The 14,922-nt window shown below is 34.8% G+C and overlaps 1 protein-coding gene across 1 annotated transcript in view; it reads left to right on the top strand.

Moving 5' to 3' along the window:
* The first annotated feature begins 10,610 nt into the window (after window positions 1-10,610).
* The window catches only part of v (Tryptophan 2,3-dioxygenase vermilion), a 38,375-nt gene continuing 34,063 nt past the window's right edge, over window positions 10,611-14,922 (top strand). The window contains exon 1 of the mRNA XM_089644672.1: window positions 10,611-10,818. Within this exon, the coding sequence (XP_089500798.1) occupies window positions 10,802-10,818 (17 nt within the window). The 5' untranslated portion in view covers window positions 10,611-10,801. The remainder of the gene's footprint in view (window positions 10,819-14,922) is intronic.

Below are 14,922 nucleotides of genomic sequence, written 5' to 3' on the forward strand. Positions count from 1 at the left end.
GATATAGTTTTGACTTTTATTTAGAGAATTTATTCCGGAAGGTTTATATATATAATACATGTAAATTATATTTATAGAAATTAGAGAAAAGTTGATATTTTGTAATCAAGTCGTAAAAAATTATCGAGTGCTTACATTGCTAAAGCTGGCTAAACCTTACGAGATAGAACAATATAATGCACTGTGGAATTAAATATCTTTAAAAGAACTACAAAAAAGTCGGTCATAGTATATGTATATTTCCTAAGGATAACCCCTAGCAAGGCCGGGTACACGTCAACTAGCATTCAATAATTGCAAAATCACTTTATTGCGTCATTTTAATTGAAAGAAAATAAATAACTTAATTTTGTATTGATTTGTATGTGAAACTTATAATTTTGTACTCTTTTGTATGTGAAACTTATAATTTTGATTATTTTCAATTTTCGTACTGTTTCGTATGTGAAGCTTTTAATATTCATATCAAAATACCAATGTAACATTGTACCTATTAACTCCCATCTATGTATTGTAAGTTCCTCTCGTCCTACAATAAATTTTGTAACTCATCGGGATTGCTCTAACAAGAAATTAAAAAAATGTAAACGCCATACTATTTAATCAAAAGAGATCGACATGCTTCAAAACAATTACTTTCTTCGTGTATATTAATATATAATAAAAATTTGGTGATTTTCATTATAATTAACAAAGAAACCATTGGTTTTCAAACGTATGGGTCCTTTTTGAATAAATATTGGTTACAGTGTTATTTATTTATATTTATTTGAAACAATAACTTAATTTAAATTCAACTATAAATACTTATCAATAAACCTATAAATATATTTAATTTTTAATGATAAACTAATTGTTTTATAATAATAATGTTTTAAGTTTATAAGACGAGGTTTTATTCATAGCACAAAGGACAACAAATTATTATAAGCAATAATAATCAGCCTGAAAAAACATACAATTTGAAAAAAATCTCCCGAGAAAAAATAATTGCCGCTGAGGGTAATTGAACCCGCAGCCTTTTGATTGCCGTTCAGCTGCTTTACCAATATAGATATTATCTATAAAATGCTTTATTTTTTTAGAAAAATTGTCTTACTATTCGGAAAATTTTATGTCATGTGACCATTTTGATAATATGCAGCAAATATAGTTTACGGGACGCTGTTTTTTTTTTTTACAAATTGAATAATTATTGACATTATCAGGCAACTTGGGGCTGTTATCAATGAGTTATTAATTATGAATTGTGACGAAAAAAATACTTACCATGTGACGTATCATAAATAATATCACTGATGTTTTAAAAAAAATAATATTTTAAACATAATATTATGACCGAAAACTGATAGAGCTTCTAGCATGAGGCAACAAATGTATCTGAATTTACAGTGGGACAACACCTTGCATCATTCACACTCATACATATAAAAACTCACGTTATACAGGGATCGGTTCTGTCTCCGACTTTGTTTTTGTTGCACATCAATGACCTTTTGACATGTGCACCGATTCATTGTTACGCGGATGACAGTACAGTTCATGATAGCTTTTTGTTTGACAAGCCCCCAAAGGGCACACAAACTCCAACGTCTCGGAGGGCTTTGAAGCAGAGAATGGACGGTTATCTCGAGAGTATTTCCTCCTGGGGTAAAAATAATCTCGTCGAATTTAATGTTTCAAAGACCCAATCCTGTCTGATTACGTCTAAAAGGGATCCAAATGATAATCTAGTCTCCTTCAACGGAAGCAATCTTCCGAACAGGCCTTCCATTGATATGCTTGGTGTAAATATAAGTGACCAGCTCAGGTACGGGGGCTCCATCGAAGCCAGAGTAAAGTTGGCCTCTCAGAAGCTGGGCGTACTGTACAGGGCCCGCAGATACTTTAATACACAACTGCTGACCCTGTACAAATCGCAAGTGCGCCCTACTGTCGAATTTGGCAGCCATCTCTGGTCCGGAGCCCCTAAATACCTGAAAAAACCCTTGACTCTGTGCAGAAACGGGCGGTCCGTTTGATAGATTCCCCAATCTTAACAATCGGACTGCAATCTTTAGAGCACAGGCGTCAGGTAGGTACGCTGTCCTTGTTCTATCGGTATTACAATGGAAGATGCTTTGAGGAACTAGCGTCATTGATCCCTTCGGCACCGGTGCGTAGTCGGGTGAGAAACATGAGAACGGGTCGCTTCTACGATTCGTTCTTAGGTTCAACAGCTCGGCTGTGGAACGAACTGCCGGCCTCTGTGTTTCCTCCCTCCTACAACTTGGGACTCTTCAAGACCCATGTTCACTCCTTCCTCTCCACAAAAAGACCCTCCACAGAGCATCTCCAAAGATGACATAGGCCCTGAGGGAAATTATTTTCTTCAGGGCCTCCTGTGTGGAGTTAATATTAAAAAAAAACACGGAGAAAAATGAGTCGTATTTTACTAAAAGTATCAGTAAATCAATGAATTGATGAAATGATTTTGTTTTAAACCAATTTATTAATATAAAGTGATACATATAGGTCGACCGGTTTCGGTTGCACTCAACCTTCTTCAGGACAATGGAAATATAAATAGTTTACATTCCAATTTTTCAGTTTATATTTCCATTGTCCTGATGAAGGTTGAGTGCAACCGAAACCGGTCGACCTATATAACTCAAATAAAGTGGTTTAAAACAAAGTTTTTTTCTTTAAATTTTATATAATGTTAAGGCACAAAATGTTTGCTTTCTTTGATAATTTATTAATTCATTCGTTAATTCGTAACCGGATTACCAATAATTTGAAGAGATTTTTAATAAATTAGCATTACTCATTTTTCTCCGTGTACTAACTCTTGAAGTCTAACTCAATTATGATTAATTTGATCGTATTATGTGTTCCTTGGATATGTTTATTGTTATATACCCCAGATACTACATTCTCCGTCCATCTCCTCTACATGTCCAAACCATCTAAGCATCCCTTTCTCAAACTTATTATATTACACTTACAACAACGTGCGTACGTAACGTACGTTATTTTCGTAAGGCTCAAATTGTAAATTGCAAAGCCATAATGTAACTTACAAATTTTCACGAATATCTGATTTCTATAAGTATAAAAAATTAATCTTCCGCATAAAATAGATACTTATAATTTAAAAAAAACACACACATTGTAGCTCTGAGGTCAAGCGGCATTCTTTGGTTTCGTAACAAACCAGAAATATATTTTTTTAATCTCTTAAGAGTCGCGCATAGCAATATTCTTGAACGGGAATACAAAGAAAGGAAAATGGTAATGAAACGGATATGTGAATAACGAACAAGAGTCCCAACAGTTCCCTGATAACTGGAGTCGGTGAGATGATGGCATCCCTAGTTAGGGTATGTTGTATGGTTGTAGGTTATGGGAAAGGGGAAGTGGTAGGCGGGCAAGTACCCGGATATTCAGATCTGGTCACCAAACACGCCTAAAACATTTAGATTCTGAATGGTGTTCTTTCTGACAGATAAGTGGTGATTCTGACAGTATCACCATTCCCGTTTAATTACGTGTCACATGAAATGGATGTAGTTGATTCTGATCGTATCACCACTCAGGTTTACATGCGTGTGACATGGAATGGATTTATTTGATTCTGACAGTATCACCACTCCGGTTTACATGCGTGTGACATGGAATGGATATATTTGATTCTGAAAGTATCACCACTCCGGTTTATATGCGTGTGACATGAAATGGATGTAGTTGATTCTGACAGTATCACCACTCCGGTTTACATGCGTGTGACATGGAATGGATGCAGTTGATTCTGATCGTATCATCACTCCGGTTTACATGCGTGTGACATGGAATGGATTTATTTGATTCTGACAGTATCACCACTCCGGTTTATATGCGTGTGACATGGAATGGATGTAGTTGATTCTGACAGTATCACCACTCCCGTTTACATACGTGTGACATGGAATGGATGTAGTTGATTCTGATAGTATCACCACTCCGGTATACGTGCGTGTGACATGGAATGGACGTAGTTCATGCTGACAGTATCACCACTCCCGTTTACATGCGTGTGACATGGAATGGATGTATTTATTTATTTATTTATTTATTTATTTATTTATTTATTTATTTACGGACAAATAGTCCATTAACAACATATTAATTACACGAATAAGTTTTATAAACAGAGATGACAGTGAAAGGAGAGCATATATAAATGAGGAGCGAAGACAATAACAATGACAATAATAATATAAAAGTAAGAATGGGAGATAATAATAAGTCAAAGCATGAAGATGGTTCAAAGGGCATTAGAAATTAGACATTGCGTATTGACTGTCGAAAGTCATTTAGGCATATACCACAAAATTCAATGCTTTGACTTGACAGTGAGTTGACAAGTCTCGACATTCTGGACAAAGGAGAATGGTATCCATAATTGGTAGAATGTTGATTGACGAACAGCAATTCATTATTTCGAAGTCTACGGGAAGGGATGTTGAATTGGATAAGTTGCAACAAAGCAGGTGAGTCTGTAATACCTTTTGATTGATTTGATTCTGACAGGATTTTATCCAGAATCATAGTAATAATCTGATCATTTTAGAATATCTATTAAACGTGTTTTTTTTGCCGTTACAATTGGCCTCCCAAACCTTCATAAAAAACCACAGCAGTAACGCATTAATGTATTTCTTTATTTTTTAATGAATATTTGATAGCATTACTATTGGAGATTAATATAAAAAAGACAGAGAAAATTCCTTCACTTACGACCACGGCTCCAAAGATAGTGAGCAAAGATAGATGTCATTTTAAAATTGAAAACTGTGGAATTTTTTAAAACATGAAAAAAAATATTTTTTGTAACACACGGAGAAACATAAGAATTGTTGAAAACGGGATTGCACGGGATACTATGATGATTTACGATGTGCGAAAATATTAGAATATATTTATATATATTTATTATTAAAATTTGATTGATTAAAATCCGATTAAAAACGGGATTGCACGCCGTTTCCTATTATTTTTTTTAGTGCATTCCTAATAAATGTCAACACGTGTTCACGCGTCTGCATTAACGCTGATAATATGCAATGTAGCAATGCGAAAGAAATATAATTTTTATGAACACGTGTTCCGACATCACGATAAAATATTCGTATTTTACAAAAAAATTATTAGGAAACCCATCAATTCATTCCTTAAAGGCCTGCAATCCCGTTTTTAACCACACCCTTCGCATGACACACCCAAAGATAACACAGTCCTAATGGTATTTAAAACAGTGTAGGTATGGTGTTAAATTTAAAAAAAATAATAATTTCCCCTGACGTCCGAGAGGTCGCCACGCCACTGGATTTGACCCCGTATTAATAAATACTTTTGATGACATGATAATATGCCTAATAACTAATAACGTACCTATACGCATGATGAAAGAACAGTACGCTTGTTTCCAAGGAATTGGTTTGTTCCGGATTTATGAGTCAAAATAAAGTATAGTTGGTATGTACTTAAAAATGACGAAATATGTTATTTTATTTATTTTTTATTTTTTATAGTGTATACCTCACAAGAGCCCCAACTGCTCCCGTCTGGAGCCAGTGAGACTATGGCATCCCCAATTGGGGGATGTTGTGAGGCTGAAGGTAAGTGGGGAAGGGAAAGAGGAAGGTGGGGAAGTACCTGGCTATTCAGATCTAGTCACTAAACACGGCTAAAGCCATTTGGAGCAACGTTTCAATTCTGAATGGTGGTCTTACACCAGGGCGATACTGGTAGTATCTTCCACTCTGGAACGTGCCGCAAATATACTATATATTATTTTAAATAATTAATTGTGAAATAACACAAATTAATCAAATAAAATTTATTTGCGCACGCCGGGTTCGAACCCGCGACCTTCGGAATGGCAGTCCAATGCTTTACCACTGGACTATGCCGGCCGTCAATGATATATAAATGTATTTTTACTATCAATACGATATCGAGTATGAACTCGTCCGATACGGTAATTCTTCATACACGTAGAATGACGGCCTCTAACTAGCAATCTGTAGGTCGCGGGTTCAAGTCCCGGCGTGCGCAATTAAATATATATAAATTATAATCTCCTATTACCACCACAGTAAGCGTAAAATTTTGCTTGTGTTTTGATGGAAGATTTAGCCAGCCGAGGAATTGAACTCACTACGCCTGGGTGGGAGCCAAACGCGATGTCAAATCAGCCACAGACCGGACAATTTAATTTGATTGATTTGTTTTATCTCATTTAAAATAATATGTAATATATTTATGGCACGTTCCAGAGTGGAAGATACTCTCAGTATCGCCCTGGTGTAAGACCACCATTCGAAATCGAAACGTTGTTTGAAATGGCTTTGGACGTGTTTGGCGACCAGATCTGAATAGTCAGGTCAGCGCACCTTCCTCTTTCCCATCTCCTGTCCTTACTCACATCTCTCAGCCTCACAACATACCCCAGTTGGGGACGCCAATGATAGTCTCACTGGCTCCAGACGTTTGGGAGCAGTTGGGACTCTTGAGCGGTTTCACACATACAAAAAAGATACGGTCTCTTTTATCGTAGGACCGATGTTGCAAGGTCGTTGATATGTATGTAGAAACTTCATACATATATCACTTTTCATTCAGAGATATAACAATATTTATTTATTATTATATGATGCACGTGTTAATTTACAAAAGAGTAGATAATAATTTTCTCTACGCGAGGAGTTGTGGAGAACATTTTTCTCGACTAGATATTTTTAATTATTTTTCTAGATAAAAAAATGTATAAACCGTTAATAAAACAAATATTCACATTTAAACATTATTTTATTACTTTGTGATAATATTAAAAAAAAATATATATATAAATATGAAAATTATGAATAAAATTAGAAGCAGATAATTTTTAAAGTATATTGAAATTATTTTCTGTGCGTAGCAAAGTCCCGTGCTAACTCGACTGTTTTGCATTTCGTCTGTCTATAAATTTGCTAGTGCGTTCCATTTCCCTGTCAAGATGGTGGCTGTTTTAATAATAATAATAATTGGATGACTTGTATAGCGCCGTTTTTGTACAAAATCACCTCAAGGGCGCTGTACAAACTTATAATACATTTATACAGTCATCTATGTTATAACGATTTGGCTGCGACTGACATGACACATTACAACTATTTATACTATCCATAGGAGAGAAAGGGTTCGGTGATGGCCGAATGCATAAATTTTTGCGATAGCATTGCATTCTTTATATATATATTAATATTTGGATGATTTGCAAACGGTGTTTTTGTGCAAAATCACCCCAAAGGCGCTGTACAAATATATAATGCACTTCTACAATGATTTACTAACTATTTATGGAGATAATATACATTACAATACTTACCTGGTAGGTCACTTGAGATTAACACTTAATTAACATTATCTAATTGTTTATTAGCGAAATTTAGATACAGGATTTAGGACATAATTGGAAAATTGAATAAAACTGGACTCTCTCTTAAGAATGGTATATTTAATTTAAGGATACTACAGCTTAAAAAGGTAAGTTTTTAGTTTAGACCTGAATTCTGTGTTTAGAAAAGATTCTTTTTTCAAATTTGAAATCTTCGTGTGTATTTGGACTTTCTTATTCGAAAACTCGTCCTTCAGGGTTAAAATGGCCAAACACTTAAGAAAGGTAGAAATATTTGTGGTTTTTTTGATTTTTGATAATGTTGCTTTGGGCGCTCTAAGTCGAAAACTTGGATTATACATTGGGCCAATATCATAAATAACTCACCAAAAAATCGAAACTGGCGGATACGCAAGGTCTGATGTACATGGTTACTGGACTAATACTGCACCGCCATCTTTATTTATACAGACCGTGCTGCAGAAAATGAACTGACAGTTAGAGACCTATTTCGGACTTTTGCACTGGGTTTAGCAGTTTACTAATCCCTACCTATACTGACTATATTTACTAACCCAGTGCAAAAGTCAGAAAACAGGTCTCTTAACTGTCAGTTCATTTTCTACAGCACATCTTATATCATGTCTGTATTAATAAAACATGACGATAGATAGTGACCTCCGTGTGACCTCACTTCGGACAAATTGATACATAATTTCTTATTTAAAATAAAACGTGTAACATAAAATATATGGATTATAATTAAGTAGGTGGGTGTTTAAGTACCTACTTACAAAGATTTCACAGGAAATTTTTGTTTCGATTTCTTAAATAAGAGAAAATTGAAAACACAAGGTTTACTGTTCACATAACTACTTGTTATATTATAAAATAAGCGTTCACAATTTTTTTTACAGAAACATTTGAATTTTTAAAATGAAAACAAAAATGTAGAATTTGGAAATGGTTGCATAAATTCATGTTTGTATGAACCAAACTATTTTTATTACGTCGCAGAAAAGCTTTTATGGAAAGTAGGTACCTATAGATGCGAGCTTAGTCAAAACCATCTCAACCCAAGCCAGGACACCATTTAAGTTGGTCTTCTAGTTATATAAGATTCTCCTATTTAATTATGTTATATTAAGCCATTTGACCTTATAAAACAAGCTCATAATTTATATACTGGTATAATATATATGTACTAGTCATAATTACTAACTAACGAAACGCCAAAGTTAAGTCGCTCGCTTGGCAGAACAACAGCCGACACCGGGTAAATTGTTAATAGTGTTTGTAAATCCCGCACCCTTTTCAAATCTCGCGGGATTTCGGGATGTAATTTAGAAGTCTCGCGGGATTTGAGTGTGTTAAATTATAAAATAATTCTTACAATTTAGGAGGCGGGTATTGGTGTCGCCACCCCGAGAACCATTTATTGGATAACTAGCACCCCTGCCATAGGTCACTCTAACTGGTTTACTACTTTTGGGTTTGCCCACCTACTGCGTGGTGGGCCGGATGGGAAGAGACTGGTTGAGGGAGACCTTTTGACCTCCCCAGCCGGACCCATCACCTAGCACTGCAGTAAGAGGGATGGATTCATACGTCCGTCACACCTGAAGACATCGACCCCAGAATCCTACCACCCTCATACCTTTCTTCTTCTTTAAACATATTCTCCTTCCTTTCCCTAAAAAAACCTCCATACACCATCCCCAAAGATGACATAGGTTCTGAGGGAATTTTTATCAGTTTTTTTTTTATTATTCTGTATCAATCATCTTTGTTTGGTACCAGTAAAATTATTAAAAAACATTGAAGGGGTAAATAAGATGAATTAGATTAAAAAAAGATAATAAATACCATACACTATGGAGAGTCTTGCCACCAAATTTGTTCAAAAAGCCTAGTACTGCAAAACGCTTCAAAAGCTGGTGGGACTTTTTTATGTGAAACCGCATAAGAGTCCCAACAGCTTCCAATCGTCTGGAGCCAGGAGACTGTGGCATCCCCAATTGGGGAATGTTGTGATGTGGTAGGGGAAGAAGATGGGGAAGTGCCTGGCTATTCAGATCTGGTCACCAAACACGGCCAAAGCCATTTCAAGCCACGTTTCAATTCTGAATGGTGGTCTAACACCAGCGAGATACTGAGAGTATCTTTCACTCTGGAACTTGCCACAAGTATACTACATATTATTTTATTAAATTAGTAATTTACTTATTTATTTCTAATTTCACGCCCGGCTGAACTTTTACATGTTATTTTTTTATTTATTACAAAGAACATCTAAATAAGCACAACAAAATCAAAGCAAAATCAAAAAAACAAAATCTAAAAGAAAATAGAAGACAAAATAAAATACAACCTCTATAACAACAATCCACCACACAAGATGGAAAAATATAATACTAGGAAAATTACAAAACATTGGTAAGATAAACAGAGCTACGTAGTTTCTATAGTTAAATTATATTAAATTTGATGTTCTTCGTTCTGAAATAAATTGAGTAATAACTTTTTTATATTTGGTGAATGGTGTGTTGAATATATCAACAACATCTTATTATAGTCACTACCCAAATTTTGTATACGGTGAACGGGGGTATAGAATTGTGATTCTTTGTTGGAGTTGTCACAATAGAACGGTAGATAATGCCCCGATGTTGGTTTGCGATGTATATGTAAAGAAATCAAGTATAAAAATGAAATAACACAAATTAATCAAATAAAATTTACTTGCGCCCGCCGGGATTTTAACCTTCAAGAGCCTTACCCCTTGACCTCGGAGACCGTCAAAGATCAGAGGCAGAGCAGACAAAAAGCTGTGAGATATCTCCCACTGATAGCTCCATTCTCAAAATGGCCAACTCTTTCTTCAAAATACATTCCATGCTCTTTTTCCTAGCACTATTATATACACTGCTATTATTGTTAATCGTAAGCACGTGTAAATCAAAACAGCATGTTTTGGTGAGAAATCAGCTTTTTCAATCTTGCAAATCCACGAGATCGAATATTGCTGTAATCCCGCGAGTTTGCGGGATGCGGGATTGCGGGATTGCAAACCCTAATCGTAATAACTTCTAGTTACCATCGATGTTAACATTATCGTTTGTTTGTCACCCCTGAGCTGTCGATTAGGAAATGGAGAACCCGCTAATGCCAACAGTGACGAGGTATCTTCTTTCAGTAAGACCTAGGATCGCCTATCGTTCGCCCGTCCGCTCGAATAAGGCTTCAGTCACAAAGTAGTAAAGTTTGAGTGAATAGTTTCGGTCGATCTTTCACTGCTGAATAGCGCATGCGTGCGAATAGTTCGATTTCACTCGAGATTTAATCGACTCGGCGCGAGGAGATTCGCGAATTTTGATAAAGAGTCGGGATTTCGATAAAATGGCGTGTCCAATGAGGTGAGTTCAACGCTTGATATAAAATTATTTTAATTTAAAATGTGGTCTTGTTACTTAGAGCTACATTTTACCTCGCCTTTTCGTTATGCGCCCTTTATGAGAATGTGGGAAAGGTTACAACGGAAATACACATCTTTTTATTAATTAACTGAAATCACAGGATGCATTCCATAATTATTGTACGATTTGTGAAACTGAAAGTATTTAGGTATAAACAATTTGCCTTAAGAACCATTGCCTTTCAGAAACAAATATCTTCCATTTTGTTTATAATTATAATTATAATTTTTTTGTCGAATAATTAGAGAGACGGTCAGAAATTTATCTTTTGAATTAACACCTTCATAAAATCTAGTAAATAACGCTTTATTGAAAATTGAAAAGTGCAGACCCTTGAAAAATCATTCAAATTAAAAAAAAAGAAATACGCATTTCAGATATAGAATAATTTTTTTAAATCATTTTTTGGGAAAAACACTATGTTATAGACATGAACTTGTTTGAATTCTTCACACAATTAATTCAAATTTTGAAAATAACCATTAACGCATATACAGCCACAATTATTATGTTTGATGGTTGTTGGAAACTTATTAGGTAACCCATTTCGCTCAACCTGTATTTAAAGTAGACCAGCTTAAAAAATATTTGGTGACAAATTTTTCATTTTGAAGATTTACCCATCAATTTAATGTAATATATCATTGAAGAAGATGCTAATACTAATAAATTTAAACGAAACATGAAAAAGAACAAGACACAGAAAAATAAAAGAGAACGGTCACAACTAGGAATCGAACCCAAGATCTCTTGTCTTGCACAGGCGTCTTGAGAACCCGCATACCCAATTTCTACAGATTTAAAAGAAGTTTCTCGAAGTAACTCTTTTTGTTTTTAAGTTTTACAAAAAATATATGTTACTTTTGAAGATAATATCTATACATTTGACTACCGTAATACGGACATGTGTCTAGTGTGGTAGTCGAAAAGCATGTAAAAAACTCTTTTACAAATATATTTTACGAATAAAGAAAAAAAAAATTGTTTTGCCGAAACATTAATTATATGAAATTGCCTCGATAGAAAAACATCGCAAATTAAGGTCCGAAAATTATTTATAACACGTTTTTTTCTGTTATTTAATATGGTATAGGCATTAAAAAAATCACAGTGTATCTTAAAATGCTACTAAAGAATTTGTGTAGAGATTTTTGCTCTATTTCAAACGAGTTGTATTTTATTACATATTTTCACCATTTTCGCTTAAATATTATCATTTTTTTAATATTACCCCGCTCCCTCTAACATTCGTATTTCCATATCTCCCTTTCAAACCATCTTTGAACGCTTACTACGGGGCCTTAGCTACTCAATCATTGGGACCTATTTTTTAAGCGTCATATTTGTCGATATAATATTTCAAATTCAGAATAAACAATATCATCTTGCAACTAATTCCCATATTTTTGCAGCACCTCTTATATATGGTTACAAAGTTTCTAATAAAAGTGGTTTATAACCTAGACAGTGTCTCGGATAAACGTATCCGATTTTTATTTGTATGATTTTTTTGGGTTCGATTCCTAACTGTGACCATTAAATTTTTATTTTTCTGTGTATTGTTATTTTTCATTTATAAGTATTCTATTCTTCTTCAATAATATTTTATTTCTTCATAGATCAATTGAAAAAGATTCAACTAAAATGTGGTAATTTTTATAATGAAATAACAGTACCTACACAATAATTGTATAAAACTAAGAGCTCTGGAAGTGGCGGCATGTGAATTTTAAGTTTTGACGAAGAAAAATATTATTTTTGATTACCTGAAAACCTAAACCTGAAACGATGTTCCCAAAACCCAAATGATGGTAATCAAACCATACGGTCAAATAAAATTTGTGACGAAAAATAAATAAATCATTTATGTCAAATGATGCAACATTATGGTTAAACATGCTTTTACAATAGAGAACCATTTAGAGTTCCGAAGTGCTGAATAATTTAATTGGGGATACCATAGTTCTACTGGCTACGGTTAGTTCATGTGCGTTAGTAAAAAACAAAAAAAATATGTCTTTAAGAGCCTGCTTTATGTCCAGAAAGAATGATGATTGAAAATGTTGCTCGCATCGAGATTTTACCAAAAAACATCTCTTACGCAATATGCAAATGAAGTGAATATTTTTTCTTGTTTTCTTGTGATGGGTTATAATTGAGTTATTTATCACAAACCGGTCGATTATTTGAATAATTCAAACATTTCTAATCGTTAAATAATACATTACTTCAATCGAATCTATTAGAAATGGAAATTATTTGTGGAGCGCTTCCACTATACAAATATCAATCGATTATTTAAAAATTTTTATTTATCTTAAGTTCAATCACACATAATTATGTGGTTTAATTTATAATCTCGTGTGTAAATAAGTTAGTATTTACTGCTTAAAACAATCTCCTTTTAATCTACAAGTTTTATTTATTGGCTAATTTCTATTGGCGTATAACTATAAAACAGCGGGGTCCGCAACATACGTGATTTACTGGGGCGAATTATTATTTTTTTTTTTAAATTTGTTGTTCCGTGTCAGCGAATAAAAAAAAACACATGTATTTTATTATAATACTCTCAAGTTTGTTTACACAACATTAAAAACAAATTTATGTTGCGTTTATGTTTTGCAAATATAGTACATACCTATACACGGTGTCCGGAAACTCGTAGTGAAAGCGGGAAACTGATCAATCTATCATCACATGTAGATTCACCAGTTTTCACCACATCGTAATTTGGGAGGTGGTTTTGGGTACCGCTGCACCCGGGAACCATTAAATTGGATAACCAACACATATGTCATAGGTCACACCGAGTGGTTCGTTACGTTTGGTGATTTAGCAGGGATGCCCGGGTTCATCGGTTGAGATATGAGGCGTGGCGTACCAGATCGGGAAAGGGTGGTTTAGGGAGACCCTTTGACCTCTCCAACTGCTCTTACGCCGGAGCGAGAGGGGTATATTCATTCGTCCGTCACTCCTGGACACACTGATCTCTAGAATCCTACCCACCCCTCATACCTTTTTCCTTCCCAGAACTTCCTCTCCTTCTCTCCATTAAAAGACCCTCTACAAAGCATCCCCAAGATGACATAGGCTCCGTAAATTATTTACCTCAGGGTCTCCTGTGTGGGGTTAAAGTAAAATAAAAACACCCAAAAAACATTTTTTCGATACATTTTTTTCCATTTTCCTTCTGCGGGTCTGAGCTGGGTCTACGCTTCAAAACATTTTAAAAGACATTAAACAGCTGATATTAACCTCTATTAAAAAAAATGCATCTTATGACTCGATTTACTCGAAAACAAAATCTCAAATAGATACCAACCAATTTTGACAATCGATTCCAAATGTGATGTAGATTCACCAGTTTTCGGCTTGCGCTAGTTTTTGGAAGTTTTATAAGTGAGTTACTACTCGTGGCTCTACCCTACCGACTTTCTTTTGGGTATGCTCAGAATGAACTATCTACGGGTCAGGAGGGATGTACACATTGCTACACATTTCTTCAGTCTGATTTGTGGATGATTATGATTTTGGTATATCGCCGACAGGATAGACTGTTCTCCCAGCATGTAGAACTAACTTGCCAATGGTAATGCCTGTGACGAGAGCTATCTTGCTGTTGAACAGAATCAATTCGGATATCGACATTTTTAGAACAATGAAGCTACCTTTAAAAGGCAAACATTCTCATTACTAGTGTAGTTGGTATAAATAATGCATATATTTATTTTTTTCAAATGTGTTACACATGCAGTTGTTGAGGGTGGAAAACACCAACAGAGGCAGGAAATGTGAAGAGGATGAAGAGACTCCAATTCACCTTTGGTGCCAATGTCCCGCTCTGTTGGGAACAAAGCTCAGATACCTGGGAAGACACACTGTAGAATCAGAAGACATAGCCACATATACAGTGACAACCCTAGTGAAGTTTATAAAACGGACCGGATTACTGTTAAAATAATGAGGTAAAATGGAAGATAACACAATGGGTATATGGCCCAAGTGTTTATGGGAACTTTACGTCAACCGTCTTCTATATAA

This window comes from Hesperophylax consimilis, chromosome 21 (assembly GCF_061612785.1).
Source record: "Hesperophylax consimilis isolate HC1 chromosome 21, BYU_Hcon_1.0, whole genome shotgun sequence".
Taxonomy (NCBI): Eukaryota; Metazoa; Arthropoda; class Insecta; order Trichoptera; family Limnephilidae; genus Hesperophylax; species Hesperophylax consimilis.